This window comes from Bolinopsis microptera, chromosome 7 (genome assembly GCF_026151205.1).
Source record: "Bolinopsis microptera isolate Bmic1 chromosome 7, MBARI_Bmic_1.0, whole genome shotgun sequence".
NCBI classification, from domain to species: domain Eukaryota; kingdom Metazoa; phylum Ctenophora; class Tentaculata; order Lobata; family Bolinopsidae; genus Bolinopsis; species Bolinopsis microptera.
The window spans coordinates 1981429-1997937 of NC_087078.1; the positions used below are offsets into that span (position 1 = coordinate 1981429).

Genomic DNA, 16509 nt, shown 5'->3' on the forward strand with positions numbered 1-16509 from the left:
GACTGTGAGTGGGAGGTCTGTTTGAGTATGAATGTGTCTTTTGTGGACTCGAATACTTATATCGCAGTTTAGTGACCATTGAAGTTGCCTTTTACTACTTCCTCTTATGTTAAATTATTATTTCAGCAATTATTTCTATTTCGGTTGTTTGTACGGGAGTTAAATTTTAAGTGATTTTGTTTTAAATTTTCATGATTCTTGAATCTCGAATTTTACTTACTCTAGATATGTTATTCATTCATGTATAGTCGAGACGATGGTGTTAGTGCCATCTCCGACAACTTTACGTTTAATTCCGTTTAATTCCGTTTAATTCCACTGCGGTACATAAGCTATATACGTACCGTCTGTCGAAAACAAAGGCTCCATCTCGTAACGCATTGGGTGATGCGTTACTGCTTTATCATTATGATTAAACTGTACCATTGTTTCCTGATTTTACCTTAGACGCAATTATTCCTTTTAAACTTTTTAGTTCGATTATTATAAACCCTGTGTGTTTGCCTTGTAGAATGAAACAGCACTCAATCATTAGTTCCTTGTCGTTCATTACAGTTTGCTTCATTAGCTTATTTGCTTGTTTGTTGATTTCTCCATCTTGATACCAATTATGGCTAAATTGAAGATTTAAATAAATAACTATAGATTAATATTACCTACCTTATCGGACCTTATTTGGACGGACATTAAATGAACGGACATAATTATGAACAGACATTAATATGAACGCTAGAAGGCATTCAAAACCATCAAAAATCCGATTTTTGAATCCATTTTTATACAGTAAGTAAGAAAAGCTAATATCACATATCATCTTCATCAAATGGGTTTTCGTGCATGAAATAGTCCATGCTTAAAGCATCAGTGATTTCTAGCTTTATGGAAACCTTTTTTTTTTATCAAACTACCCCGGTCCTGCATTTCAGCGTTAACTTTTACAAGCCGTTAGTCGTGAAGTGATTTTATCTTAGACAACTTTAGGTTAACCTTAACATCACGTGGAGCTTTCCTAGCACTGTTTCATTACCTCCCCTGAGTTATATGAACTATAAAAACGTCGGACAATGTCCTTGGCAACACGATTTACTGTAATATCTAGAGGCTGGAACAAGTTTGTCATGTTGGCGGGGACTAGCTCATGAACTATGTTGTTGAGTGCCATAATTTCGTTGAATTTTTCCGCCGAGTGACCCTTGAAAACATCATATAGTATTAAAGTTTTCTGTGCCTCCGGCAGACCAAGGAGAACCTTTCCGTCGTTAACTTACGGCACAATAAAGTTTTCATAGTTGTCATATTCTGGACAAAAAGTTCGAAGTAGAAAAATATTTGAAAAAAATTCAACGGACTTTAACTTGGACGGACCTTAAATGAACGGACTTTATTTGAACGGACATTAAGATGAACGTTAGGGCCTCCAGCGTTCAATTAATTTCCGTCCAAATAAGGTCCGATAAGGTAGTCGTATTACCTTATGATAATGATAAATATTAAATATTATTTGACGCCATTACAACTAAATTAGCGATTGAAATCTTTAAACGACACAATAAGTAATGAAAATCTTACAGGCATACACACATTCAAGAAGCATTTCCAATGACAAACGTTCAACCTACAATCACAGGCTCAGGAACATTCAGTGCTAATAATGATCAGTTCACCATATCACCGGATATATTAGAGGACCCTTCATATCTCGGCGACACGTTTAACATAGTAATAGCAGTCGCAACTTTCCTCTTGTGTGCAGTTGCATCTGTCTTTAATCTCGGTATTATGACTTTCTACTGGCCCAAAGTCAAGACTTTGATAGGATTCATCTATTTTATGCTCAGTTCCAGTGACTTTGCAACAGGACTCTGTGCAGGTTTGCACACCCTCATATTCATCACAATGCTGGGTCTCAAGCAATCAGGTGACCAGTCAACCTCATACATCTTCATTCTGATAGCTCCCAGTTACTTCCTGTCTGTTGTTTCATTCAAGGTTTCAGCCTTTGTCAGCATGGTCTTTGCAGTCATCCGTACCATCAGAATAATCTCTCCCATATCTTCCGTGGTGAACAAAACAGCTGTAGTTATTTCTATTTTTGTCTGGCTCGCCATCTGGGTTGCTTTTTTTCTTATTGAAACAGGGGTCTTCATAAAAGATTCCAAGGAATCTGAAGATCCTGCCGAAATGAAAAAGAATGCACTCATTGGTCACTTCTATCAGCCAAATAAAGCAAAGTATATACAGGATCTCTTTGGGAGTAACAATGATGAAGATGCCAAGCCCAACTCACAAGGAGAGATGAGCAGACACGGAGGAGTCTCTGCCGAGTGTGCAATTGATCTGCTTTACACTGGTCTCCCAGTCTTTCTATGTGCGGGGATCACTGTTATAGCTACCATTATCCAAGTAGTAGCTCTTCTCAGCAGGCAGCCAATGAGTAGCAACCAAGAAGCTGATAGACGAAGCAATACCAAGCTGAGCATCACTATTATACTTATTGGAATGGTATTTATCATTTGCTCATCCTGCACCCTGTACCAACCTTTCACTGTGTGCTTTTCTGATGACCTTGGCGCGGGGGTAGACCGCAGAAGACTCTATATCATGGGATATATGCCCTTCTTCTTCAATGCTGCAGTAAATCCTATCATTCTGCTGGCAAGGGTGTCTTCATTAAAAGCACACATGCTAGATGTAATGTGCAAAGGAAGTCGAGGAGAAACATCCTCTGATATTACAGCCACCACTGCAACTGTTTCGCGCAACGTTATGATGCTTACACCAGTGGCGAAACGACGGTCCCCGCTAACCCCGCTATAAAGGAGGCGGTTCCTTAGGGGGGGGGGGGGGGCGATCGTAGTTTGAATGTGGGAAATTTTTGAGAACTTAGCTAAGAAACACACTTTTTTAGAGATTTTACACGCGTATTCTCTAAGATCAGGATATTATAAAAAGTTTAAAGAAGGGGGCCCACAGGGGCGTGTCGCCACTGGCGTACACACAAGAATAAATGAAGACTTCAAGGAGGAGTGAAGAATACCTCAGCAGGACCATAGTATTAGTAAGGGACTTTAAGTCATTTCACTATCCAATTAGCAGTCAAGGACAAAATGTCATATAACAAATGGGCATTATATTTTAGTGAATTGTTATATATTTTTTGATTCTATAAAATGTGCTAAAAATTAAATGTCTTGTTTCATTGAATAGCAATTTCATTGAATCGTTGAGTTAGATACACAATGTAAAGATATAAATGATAATTTTTAATTAGTATTAGTATTGGTATAATTAGTAGTATTAAAGTTGAAAGACTGTTATAAGTTCAATTAATGTGTACCACAAACTAAGCGATGTCGAACTTTTTTATCGAACGTTTTGACCCCGAATTATAGTATCTTGTCAGATCCTGACTTTAATAAAATCTTTTGCTGGTCAATAAATACCGTCGACATTAAATGTAATAAAGTACGCTACTATTGTACAGTTCCGCATGCGCCCCTCCGCCGTCCCGGCTCGATGAGATAATGGGCCGGGCAGTCTTTGAAAACGCTATTATGACAGATGCACACTGCACAGTGAAGCTCATGAATCAATGTTTACATTCGCTGACAAATTGATGTAGTTTTAATTACAGAGTTATTAGAACAATGCGACGGTAGAAGATCAAAGTTAATCATTCTGACACATTCTTATTGTTCACCACAGTTAGTCACTAACAGCTGGGGATAGGTCGGGGAACGAGTAGTTTGAACTTGATCAGGATCATATAAATTTATTTCATGTTTTGAGCTTTGACAGAAGCTCCAATTTGTTTGGGAGAATATTTTGTATTAATATATAGAGAAATTAGCTGCAAAATGCGTTTTTTCTGTTTGTTTCTAGTCTTGTTTCTGTCAACTGTTACTTGCTTCTCATGTTTTTTTAAACTCTGCCCCTACTCTTGACAAGGTCAGTTTGTTATTAGCCCAGCGATAAGTCGTTAGCTTTGATTCAAATCAAATTTCTACTTGATAGCAGTAAATTTCAATCATTCATTGCAATTTGCATTGCTGATTTATGGGATACAGCAAAAGTCTCTTAACATTATTTCCTGACAGGCAGTGAGAAAACTACTGAACAGTCTACGGAGCGAAACCCACTTAACTAGAGTGGAACTGACACTAAGAAGTTCTCTGTTGCTGAGAGCGGAGCGTGCTGCTGGACAACATAACTCACTCTCTAACAGGGGATTCAACATGGCTATAAACAAGTTTTCTATCATGGTCAGTGATCACTCAGTTGTTCACTTTGTTGGGAGATTTGATGTTATGATTATGTTAAGCTTAGTGAGGTCTTGACAGATGACGTTTCTTTTGTAGTAAAGTTAAACCTTTGATGTAACAAAAAAAGTTTTAAAAATTGCTGGAAAGTCATGCTCATTCGCATATTACGATTAAAAATACCTTAAAAACAAATCGTCTAAAACATATCGTCAAAAACATATCGTCAAAAACATATCGTCAAAAACGGAAAGTTCTGATCAAGGCAATAAACATATGTGTCGTGACACTCTCTCAATTTCAGACCCCAAAAGAGAAGTCACTATATCTTGGAGTAACAAACAGCACACAGGATCATGCAACTAAGGAAATAAGACCTTCTCCTCCCCAATCTGGATATTCAGCACTTCCGATAGAGTTCAACCATCGTTATCACGTGAGAATTACTGCTTTTGGTTGTCACAGTGCTGACAAGCGCGACAGTAGCTTTAATTATATCCCCTATACTATAATTATACTCCCTATACTATTATACCCCCTTTTTTAACAATCAAAAATTTGGATTCCGCCGACAATTAAAAATTCTATCATTCCTGATTGATTGGGAATCGGGTTTTGGTTCCCCGATTAATGTTTACTCGAGATATATTGAATTACATAGAATATATGTATGATAAATATCAATACCCGTAACTTTAAGACATACCAAAATATCCAAAAATCAAACGATGTACACAACTCAAAACATAAACAACTGGCAGTGTGCCCTCAGAGAATAGCCCTAGATAAACCTGACCTGGGTGAGACCTGCTTCATGATTGCTATTCAGCGATGTGCGCTCCACAAGTCATCACATACCTGAGTTACAATCACGGTTGCAGTTTTAAGACTCACAAAAAAGTTCCTATTTAAAAAAAGTTTTCACAAAAAATTATCAAATATACCAAATTTATTGTGGACCAAATTTATTGGCCTTAAGGTAACTCGTTAACATGCCAAAGGTATTATAAGTAATTACAAACAGTAAATTTCGGTTAATTCGATGCAATATTTTAAGTCTAAAAAAGGAACGATACATTAAAACCCTGATTTTAGAGGTCTTAGGTTCCTCGGTGCTATAATATTAACAATTCATAACTAAATATTAAACGGTGAATGTTCTTATATTTTACGTTCTTGAACATTGAGAAAACATTTTAAAGGTATGGACCCTGAAGTCTTTAGTATCCTACGGCCAGAATGTCCCGGTCTCTGATCTGAAAGGCTCCCAGTCCCACTGTTAGCAAATAAGAAAGAAATCTAATATTTGATAACACGAGCCAAAGGTTCTATTTTTTCAAGCAATATTGACATTTGATTCATCGTTTCTGTATGCATATGAGTCCTAAGTAAATAAAAACTCTGTCTCTTTCCTCTTTTTAGTCTTTTAAAATACATCAAAACGGAACACTTCACCCGAGCTCGCGATATCATAAGATAAAGTTGAGTAAAGTCCTCTTTTTCATGGTTATCGCCCCATATATGATGTAACACAAGAACGGCCGGCCATTCGGCTGAGTTGATTTGTGCACAGTGACACACTTTTATCTTTTCTTTATTCACATCCGATATGCTTTCAATTAGTGCTTCGTCAACATCATTGTAAACTACGGTCCCATATTTAGAATTATCTGAATCGTTAATTTTGCATAACTTGATCAATTCTTGATTAAATTTGATCGTGATTAAATCACGATCAAACTTTTCAAATACCCGAAATTCAGTTAGTGGGCCACGGATGAAATGACCCGGAAGTTGCTTGGGTAACATGTCACTGTTTAGCGCAAATTCTATGTATTTATCTCTAAAAACGGATAAAATATCTGATATATCACAAGTGTTCCTAAGATTCTTTGTCAACTCTCGTTTTTCAAAACGTTTTTCAATGAAATTTCTTACACCATCAATATATTTTCTGTCACGCCAATACCACTGTCCTAAATCACATGCTATTAGAAGACTGCGACCTGTATCGCTATAACCCTGATAATGTCTGTCCAGTTCTTTCAGCAGGACACGGATATCAGCTCTGCCATACCAACGTAACAGGCACTGAAAATCATCTATAATCACATCACGAAATATCTGATCAAGATTAGCAAATGTATGTCTCAGATATTTAATATCAACATATCTCAACTCTATGATTATTACAGTTTTATTACTGTTTATTATCTGGTCTGTCAATGAATGTATTTCTCCAGAGTTAAAGATAGGAAAGATAAGCTCGACATCCACGCCTGCTTTCTGACATGCTCTTTGATATATTGTAAGGGTTTCTTCTCCTTTTGTAGAGTCAGTGTCATTGTTTCCTTCAATGAATTTAAAAATAACACTTCTCCGCACTGTATCTAATTGAGCTAGTTGTAGCATTCTCCCTGCCAGAAGCACAGTTTTTCCACTCCCAGCTGGTCCATCAATCCATACTAGAAGTGGTATGTGGGATCTTAATGTATGTTGAAATAAATCATTATCGTTCAGATACATTATCTTCCTCTGTTCTGTATCTTCCTCTGATCTGTATCTTAGTAAAGGTTCACATATCTTATCTTCCTCTGTTTTGTATCCCAGCAAACGTTCAAATTCCAAATCTCTCTCTGTTATGAGATTTCTAATGCTGTAATATCTCACTAGTTCATCAGGAAAATATCTTAATACCTCATCTTCTTTTGTTTTGTATCTTAGAAAACATTCAAATACCTTATCTAATTCTGTTTTGTATCTAAGTAAAAATTCTAATAACTCATCTTGCTCTGTTTGGTCTCTCATTAAAGATGCGGCCGCGGCGGAGTGCCGCCCAGTAGGGTCTCTCAGTGAACTTTCTTCTTCAGTTTTGTATCTTAGTAAACGTTCAAATAACTCATCTTCATTATCTGTTTGGTATCTATGAAAGAATTTAAATACCTTATCTTTCTCTGTTTTGTATTCTCTTAAAGTTTCGAATAACTTTTTTACCTCATAGTCTGCTTCTTTTTTTTCATAAATATTGTATCTTAGTATCCTCTTCTCCAATTTAAATACCATATCTTCCTGATCTGTTTTGTATCTTAATAGGTGTTCAAAAACGTTGTATTGTTGTAAACTGAGACACTGAAATACCTTATTTTGCTCTGTTGTCAGGTACTTAACTCCACAATATTTTCTGATTACCTCGGGTGCTTCAACAACATCTAGGCTTGCTGTCCCCGCTTCTTTTCTCGGCTCGAATGTGATCAGGCCATATTTTAGTTCCTTATCAATCTTCAGTACGTTCCACTCTAAAGAGCACCTTTCTTTCTCACATTTATTGTTTTCATTGGCCCACAACGCAATAAGAATGTCTCGAGTTTCTTCATAATACGTAAGAGAAGTTTGCTGATCTACGTTGTCGATAACGTTTTTTTCCCACCATGAATAAAAGCTCCTGTCATCTTTTAGATCTTTTTTTGTTATAATTCTCGCATCTTTCAAATTCCCTGCGAAGGGACAAGCAGCGAAGTTCAAAATCTGAGGTTTTACTTTATCAGTAATTTGAGCCATAATGCCTGCAATAAGTTTCTCAGTTCGTTTAGCTTGATCCATAGCCTTCTTCACGTCTGCTTGATTTTTCTTAACTTCTATGATGACGAAATAGTTCCTTCCCATTATGATAAAATCACACTCTCCTTGTTGTGCTTCTCCAACAAAATAATGATAATCTCTCTGACTGTACTTCAAACTATGCAAAACGAATATTGTGTTCTCGCTCAGTTTCAATCTTTCAAGGGCCCGAAAAACTTTCACTTCGGCCTCGTAACCGTTCTTGGGATCTAATCGTTGTTTTATGATTCCAACGTGCTTTACCCTATCCTTTTTCTTCAGTTCATTTAGAAGTTTCATATTCATTCTGTCAACATACTGTGAGAGAGGTGTTGGTGGGATCATGATAGGGTAGTATTTATATGGCTGATCTTTTGGTAGTGGTTCGAATGATGGGAGATAGTTTGCACGGATATCTTCACCGTCCTTCTTCAGCTTTGTCGACCAATCATCGATGTATTTTCGTTTTGAATTTGTGATTATTAACCAGATTTCATAAATCTTCTTTTCGAGAAAAAAGTAGTATCTTCTTCTAGAGAAAAAGTTTAACATAAAAAATGCACCGACAATACCATAGCAAATCGTGATAACAGCTAATCCAGATATTGATAGATCTTTTTCCGACATCATTTTGAAGAGAACTTTATCTGAAACAGTTGATTGTAACCATTTTTCATTTTGAGATTTTATGATTTATGTTTAAAAAGTACTGTGATGTCAGTGTGGGACATGTCAGTGTGGGACATGTCAGTGTGGGACATGTCAGTGTTGGACATGTCAGTGTGGGACATGTCAGTGTAGGACATGTCAGTGTGGGACATGTCAGTGTGGGACATGTCAGTGTGGGACATGTCAGTGTGGGACATGTCAGTGTGGGACATGTCAGTGTGGGACATGTCAGTGTGGGACATGTCAGTGTGGGACATGTCAGTGTGGGACATGTTAGTGTGGGACATGTCAGTGTGGGACATGTCAGTGTGGGACATGTCAGTGTAGGCATGTCAGTGTGAGATATGTCAGTGTGAGATATGTCAATGTGGGACATATCAAATTATCAATGTGGGACATATCAGTGACCTCAGTGTGTCACGAATCTGTTTCTTCCAATATATTCTTTTTTACCTTTATTTGCTGATGTAATCGGCTTTTGTTCTTCGATTTAACATTATTCGCTGTATGTCGTTTTCTGAAAAAGCCTACGTTATCTTTGACAGCAAGACAAGAACGGATAGGAATTTTTCAGCATATTTTTGTACATGTACAATTTCATGCCACTACATTCTGACTACTGTCAGCAATTTACTAAAAACATGTAAACCTGTGTTTTGGGTAGCTGACAAACCGACTTCACGTTGCACTCAACTGAGTCACATATTATCACAATAATTGTCTCATATATAAACACTAGACACTGAATATTGGTGTATTGTCAAACTCAATGATATTTAAATTAAAATCAATTTCTGATAATAATTGATATTCTTAGAGATTTACTATATTGTCATAAATGTGGAATGGCGTCGGGCTTGGTGGACGGTGGTCCGGTGGCGTGACCGGGTGACTGGGATTTTACAACTGAGAGATTAGGAGTTCGATCTCCGTGCTGTAAGTGTAGCACCAAGTACAAGCAAGCTGGTGGTGCATTTATCCTCGAGCTCATAACTGATTCATTCGAGTAAGCCATGAACAGTCTGAAGACTTCCACACCTCAAAGTCAAACAAACTCTCAAACAAACACAATATAACCCAAACTAAAAGCCAGACTGAAAGTTCTGGAAGCTAGTACAAGATGTATAGTGAGTGTATAATATTAATACGCCAGGTGTGGAGTGTAATAAGCCAGAATGTTTGGCAATATTGCAATATATGATATAAGTTTTTTAAATACAAGAATGACGTATCAGCAATCAGTCGCCAGTACCAGCCTGGTTAATGACTAAACAAGGGACAAGACCGATTAAATTGCTCCAATCAGGGATGGTGCTATTAAAGTATTAAGTATAGGCTTACACGGAAAACGAAACACAGTCGATGTGGCAAATTATCGATAAAAGTTCAAAACAACAGCATATTCAGAACCTCATCGCATAGTCCTACAAAATTGGGTTAGTAATTTAAGAATTTACTTTGAGCATGATAGGAAGTACATATTTTAGGTGTAGGGTTACCAAGAAAATAATTACCGCTGCCTAGCTGGTAGATTAGATTAGATTAGATTAAGAATAATGACATAAACATCATCACTAGTTTTAAACATTCTTTCTGATTTCCTCATTATCAGAACTGTGAACATTTCACAGCCTTCGTCATTTAAAAACAAACAAATTCTATAACTAACATAATTGTCATAATTTATTTACATATAAAAAAGTTTAAAAAGTTAAAAACCGTTAATTTAAAAAATAAATAAATAAAAACAAATTCATGAGATAAAATAATGTAACTCAGTAGTTTCAATTCAAAATTCAAATCAATTTTATTAATTTACAATTTTACAATTGCATTTACACAAGACCAAAATATCTGCAATGAAGCAACAACATAATTTATGAATTACGAAGGTTAGAGAAATATTCATGTAACTCAACACCACTAGATTGCAGCTAGACTCTGCACTACATTATACATTATACACACAGACAAACATAATCCTTCTAATTATAAGTAAGATAGTCGATAGATAGCGTTGGACTGTTTAAATTGTTCTAGACATAGTAATAATCAACAACATGAACATACAAATAATCTGACTTGAGAAAAAGCTAAACTGGCAGCAGTAAACGAAGGATGAAACAAAATAACTGACCTACACTGAATCTTGAAATCTTCTGACTGGATTATATAATAGCATTCGAGGTGATATCTCGCATACGTATCGAATATTTTAAGATCCGTGGTTATAGTGGTTACACTGAAGAATCGAATGGAACCGGGGAAGTCGTGAAGTAATACGGATTTCCATCATTATCACTAGTCTAGTATTATCACTTCGAATTATAAGTAAGATAGTCGATAGATAGCGTTGGACTGTTTAAATTGTTCTAGACATAGTAATAATCAACAACATGAACATACAAATAATCTGACTTCTAGACTAGTGATAATACAGATAGCCGGACAATTGCCACGGTGTTAGTAGGCTTCTTTATTTGTTAGTAGGCTTCTTTATTTGTTAGTAGGCTTCTTTATTTGTTAGTAGGCTTCTTTATTTGTTAGTAGGCTTCTTTATTTGTTAGTAGGCTTCTTTATTTGTTAGTAGGCTTCTTTATTTGTTAGTAGGCTTCTTTATTTGTTAGTAGGCTTCTTTATTTGTTAGTAGGCTTCTTTATTTGTTAGTAGGCTTCTTTATTTGTTAGTAGGCTTCTTTATTTGTTAGTAGGCTTCTTTATTTGTTAGTAGGCTTCTTTATTTGTTAGTAGGCTTCTTTATTTGTTAGTAGGCTTCTTTATTTGTTAGTAGGCTTCTTTATTTGTTAGTAGGCTTCTTTATTTGTTAGTAGGCTTCTTTATTTGTTAGTAGGCTTCTTTATTTGTTAGTAGGCTTCTTTATTTGTTAGTAGGCTTCTTTATTTGTTAGTAGGCTTCTTTATTTGTTAGTAGGCTTCTCGTGTTCTATCTAGACTTTTAAGGTTCGTAAAAATTACACGATGTCCTAAAAAAGGAGAAAAAGTTATTTTTGTTTATAACCCTCCTCGAATTTAACCTAACGAAGCTTAACACTTTTAAAATAATGTGCTATGCAGATAACCTTGTTACGCATTGAGGACCTTGAGGCACTGCACTTTGAGGCCCTTGAGGCACCTGAGTCACCAATTTGTCTCTGTGCCTCAATACCTAGGATGATGACACGTTTGTTGATTGTGGAACTATACAAAATAAGTACCTTACACAGTTTACTTCACACCTCATATCACTGCTAACGAGCCAATTTAACGTACTTCGTACGTACGTGTATGTTCCTCATCTTAGGCCGAACTCGACTACTACATTTAATCACCTCAGTTTCTGATATGCTTGATAGGCTGTTACTCTCAAATATCAGAGCTCTTAACAGCAAACGAAGTTCAAATATCGCTTAACTGTAGTTAATGGAAATCATATTGTTTCTCTTACCAATTACCTCAGATATTATACGTTTGTTGATCACAGGGGCACGTGACAGCAGTCAAAGACCAGCAATCTTGTGGATCATGTTGGGCATTTGCTGGAGTTGGAGCTTTTGAGGGATCTTACTCATCTGCTACTGGGGTCCTCAAATCTTTCAGTGAAAAGGTTTACTTCTTATTCAGTTGAATGTTCAATAATATTTGTAATTTGCAACATAACAGGCAATTTGTTTTATAATTCTAACTAGGCAGCTGCGAAATTAAAATTTTTAAATGAGGTACCTAACTTTTGATTTTTCGACTATATATCAGCCTCTACTCTTCGGACGCTGACAGAAAAATTAGTTTTGTTAAGGTTCTGGTTAACAAAATAGCCAATTGCGAAGATAGAAAAAATTCAAAATAGCAGACAATAATGTAAAATGCACGAAGAGCGATTCAACATTTTTTCACCCAACTAGTTCTGATTATATTTCAGGAAGCGTTAGACTGCAGTTATCCCGAGGAAAAGGATGGCTGTAGAGGAGGCTGGTACACATCAGTGTGGAGCTACATCCAGTCAGCTGGTAGACTAGCTGCTATGACGGATATACCTTACTTTCCAGCAGGTTTCAAAGTGAATCTACTTCTTAACATAATCCAACAGCAATCAGGACCTTTTTATTTTAGAAATACTGCCGAAATTTCAATTTGAATTGTCTGATGAAAACGATAGAAAATGGCCCTTTTTAAACTTTTCACGCTCTCAGCTGATAAATGTAGCCGATGGAAAGAAAAAGCCAACGGAATAAAGAATGCGGACTACATCGGTCACTACAAAGCCTCCTCAAGCTCGCTGGAGAGGATTTTAACAATGTATATCCCAGCAGCGGCATTTACAGTAGAGGATGAATTTTACGCGTACAAGTAAGATAGTAATAACTTGTGTGAGCATTAAAAACTTATCATATTCTTGAGACAAATGTCATCTTTTATTAAATAGAGGCGGGACTTATACTAGAATGATAGCATGAAAATTTACTAAGAGTAAATTTTCCCGGTTCCAGAAGGATCATACCCAGAGCCTTAGATATAGGTCACTCCGGTTTGATTTAGTTCCTCGGGCATAGTAAGACTCTTAGTGTGTGTGGAGAATAAAACTATATTAGAGATATTATGTTGGTTGTCGAAGGAGATGATGATTAATCACTCTACACTCAACTGTCACGTGACTTTTTCAACCCGTTCTCTAGCTGGCCCTGAACCACTATTCGAAATCCTAACCCTCTAATCTGATCCCATCCCTAACCCTAACCCAATTCCTGACAAAAGCATATGCTGAAACCCTAACCCTAACGAGAAATTAAACAAAATTCCTTATTATACTGTCGTATCACGTGATTGCAAGACAGTTTTTCGCCAATATCTCGCCAGGGGAGCATTTTAACCCTATGTCATGGGGGTGATTTGGAATCAGCGTCCAAAAATACATCGATTCGTTTGTTTTTTTGTTTGGGGACCGGTTTTTTGGTACACCGGCCCATGTTTACAAAATCATCTGATACATAACAATATGATTTTATTTAATACCTATATAACTATAAGTGAAAATAAGAGTTGAAAATGATGATGTAATCTTTGAAAAACCTACCTCGTTCTCCAAAATCCACGTTTTTCTGCAAAAACGACCATTCGTAACCTTTCACTATTACCTTTTTTACAAAAAAGAGTGAATGGAAAAAATCTCGAAGATTGATTGTAGAGTGATTTAGCACGCTCGTGTCGAAGATGTCGTTGACTGAAAGGTATAATAGTCCTGAAAGTACTGCCCACAAAGTTGTGTAATGGCTCGGCACTCTGTATGGTAATTGTAACTGTGATTATTTGGAATCTAAAAAGTGAAATATTTTCAGGGATGGTGTGTACAGTGGATGTGAAACCCCCAAAAGGGTAAATCACGGGGTTGTTATTGTTGGGTATGCTCCTCGATATTGGGAGGTTAAGAACAGGTTACAGGAAATATTTCCTTTTTTTCTAGTTCACCTTTATCAGGATAGACACGAACATTTATATATCAAAGATCAATATACTAAATTATAAATAGAGATTCTTAATAAATGTTCTCCACAGCTTCTTTGTATATCGCCAGGTTTCCTCAGTAAAATCTAACCTTATCTCCCCCTCCAGTTGGGGATCTGACTGGGGAGACAAAGGGTTTGCGAAGTTCTCCAGAACACGTGTAAACATGTGTCAGATCACGTCTCGTGTCATGTATACTGTTGTTATTGGGAGAGATAGAGGGGAGCACGATCAACCTGACGTCATACCTGGTATTGGTTACTTTCCAGATTACTTTCAGTGGTTACTTTCCATGGTTACCTTCCGTGGTTACTTTCCGTGGTAACTTTCCATGGTTACTTTCCGTGGTTACTTTCCATGGTTACTTTTCATGGTTACTTTCCGTGGTTACTTTTCATGGTTACTTTCCATGGTTACTTTCCGTGGTTACTTTCCATGGTTACTTACCATGGTTACTTTTCATGGTTACTTTTCATGGTTACTTTCCGTGGTTACTTTTTGGTTCTTTTTTATGATTGCTATACTTTTTGGATGCTTTTATGTACCTTTTTATTACTTGTTGTTTACCTTTGCGTTACTTTTTTGTTACTTTTTCATTACTTTTTCGTTACTTATTCAAGTTAAGCCTGGCAAGCGAAAAAAGGTGGAGTCGATATCGTGTCATGAAGTTCATCAAAGTTTAAGTATACGACTATAATATATGGTTCATATCAAACAGTGCAATTTCTAAAATACAATTTACCAGACAAATGTAACCGTCAAGTCGATAACCGTCAAGTCGGTAACCGTCAAGTCGGTAACCGTCAAGTCGGTAACCGTCAAGTCGGTAACCGTCAAGTCGGTAACCGTCAAGTCGGTAACCGTCAAGTCGGTAACCGTCAAGTCGGTAACCGTCAAGACAAGTTCTGGAACTGGTCCAAGTAATCAGTTATTTAGAATATATATTCGCATGTATCCACACTACATGAAATTGTGCTGTATATGAGTGGTGATTTCGCTCTGAGAATCAGGGTCAGTAGCTCAATTGGTAGAGCAAGATACGCGAAATGTCGAGGTTCTGGGATCATTCCCCAGTTGTCCCTAGTTTTTCAGAGTTAATCATCACCTATAGACAGCATGAGAGTAGGCCTGGCCATCTCGAAGTGATGGTCCAAGTAATGTAATACTAATAGTAAGGAGTACTGTGCTGGAACTTTGCCAGCTCCTGCAATTCGACAGATACGTAGATCAAGAATATTTATAGTTCTTACGTTAATTCATAGGTCAGGTGACATTTTTTACCTGTCGGTCGTAGTAGGTAGTTAGTCACGTGATACGCGTAATAAAAAAACGTGAACAAAACAGCGGGATTATCAGGATTGATTATTCTATCCCGGCTGATTATCCTATCAGTATCCCAGAGGTGTTTATAATCGTGATAGGCTTGCTGAATTGCTTCTGTTAGTAATAGGCTCACATGTACAACTACATCAACTAGTGTCCACTCTCTACCTGTAATACAAGGTACATGATTAGTAGAAGTATAATAGTGACATCACCTAGATAATAAATCATACTGGTATATAAACATACCAATGTCTTATAAAGTTACGACACCATCTCATTGATAAGTTAATTCTTTGACCACTTGACATATTCATGGCCGTTTAGAAACGGACTGTTGTTGTTTTTCTTAACATGGTCATCTTTGAGCAGATGAGTCATCAGTCAACAGCGTACAAGTATAAGCAGTGAAAGATTAAACAGATTTGAAACCAAGTTGGAGAAATATGTCTTCCAAACCCAAAGATTCGTCCAGAGTCCGACAGAAAGCAACAAACAGTACTGGAGAGCCCTCACGGAGAGTGTCTTCTCTGGAATCTGTCCGTGAAGATGAAGATGACGAAAAGAAAGAAAGAAAAACAATGCAGAGTAAATCAGTAGGAAGCAGACCAAAAGCAGTGCCAACAAATCTTTCTATGATCAAAGTCCAGGAGGAGAAAATCAATGTTGCAGATGTGAAAAATTTGAAGGATATAACCGCTCTAACAAGCAAGATACTCGAGGAAAACAAAAATGTGGTAGCAGTCGAGGGAAATTTGAAGAAAAAACTTATTCTCTCCTACTTGCCCCCACCACCAGCTCCGGTCACTATTTTGAAGGAGACAAAGAAGAAGAAGAAGAAGAAAAAGCGTGTTGAACTGAAGTCACGTGGTACAGTGACAGTTCCACCTCCCATTACAGTAGACTCAGGAACCTGGACACCCTCCCCCAGCACCCGCTCTCAGAGTGTTAGCACTAATTTGTGTTCCGCTGATGTAGGGGTGCAGGGTGAGGTGGTTAGGAGACGGGAGTTTAGTACGATGACTGAGGAGAGGAGGAAACAGGGTGTTACTGTGGGGGTGGGGACAGAGACTCCCGAGGGAGGAAGGGTGGAGAAGAGAGTTGTGACGGTGAACAGAGGAGTGCAAGGAGAACCGTTTATAGGAGAAAAAGAGAAGGTGAGGAGAA

At 37.2% G+C, this 16509-nt stretch overlaps 1 protein-coding gene across 1 annotated transcript; it reads left to right on the forward strand.

The window, feature by feature from the left end:
* The first annotated feature begins 1779 nt into the window (after positions 1-1779).
* LOC134818108 (uncharacterized) lies at positions 1780-16156 on the forward strand. The gene is made up of 9 exons (XM_063827530.1): positions 1780-2634; positions 3883-3948; positions 4098-4262; positions 4564-4695; positions 12005-12127; positions 12440-12569; positions 12711-12867; positions 13854-13949; positions 14128-16156. Exons 1-9 carry the CDS (start codon positions 1780-1782, stop codon positions 14342-14344), a joined length of 1941 nt encoding a protein of 646 aa, XP_063683600.1. The 3' UTR covers positions 14345-16156.
* Positions 16157-16509: the final 353 nt, after the last annotated feature.

Coding starts and splice junctions, on each gene's coding strand:
- LOC134818108 (XM_063827530.1), top strand. CDS start 1,780: ATGACTTTCTACTGGCCCAAAGTCAAGACTTTGATAGGATTCATCTAT. Junction 3,949..4,097: donor CTGCCCCTACTCTTGACAAG/GTCAGTTTGTTA, acceptor ATTTCCTGACAG/GCAGTGAGAAAACTACTGAA. Junction 12,570..12,710: donor TATACCTTACTTTCCAGCAG/GTTTCAAAGTGA, acceptor TCACGCTCTCAG/CTGATAAATGTAGCCGATGG.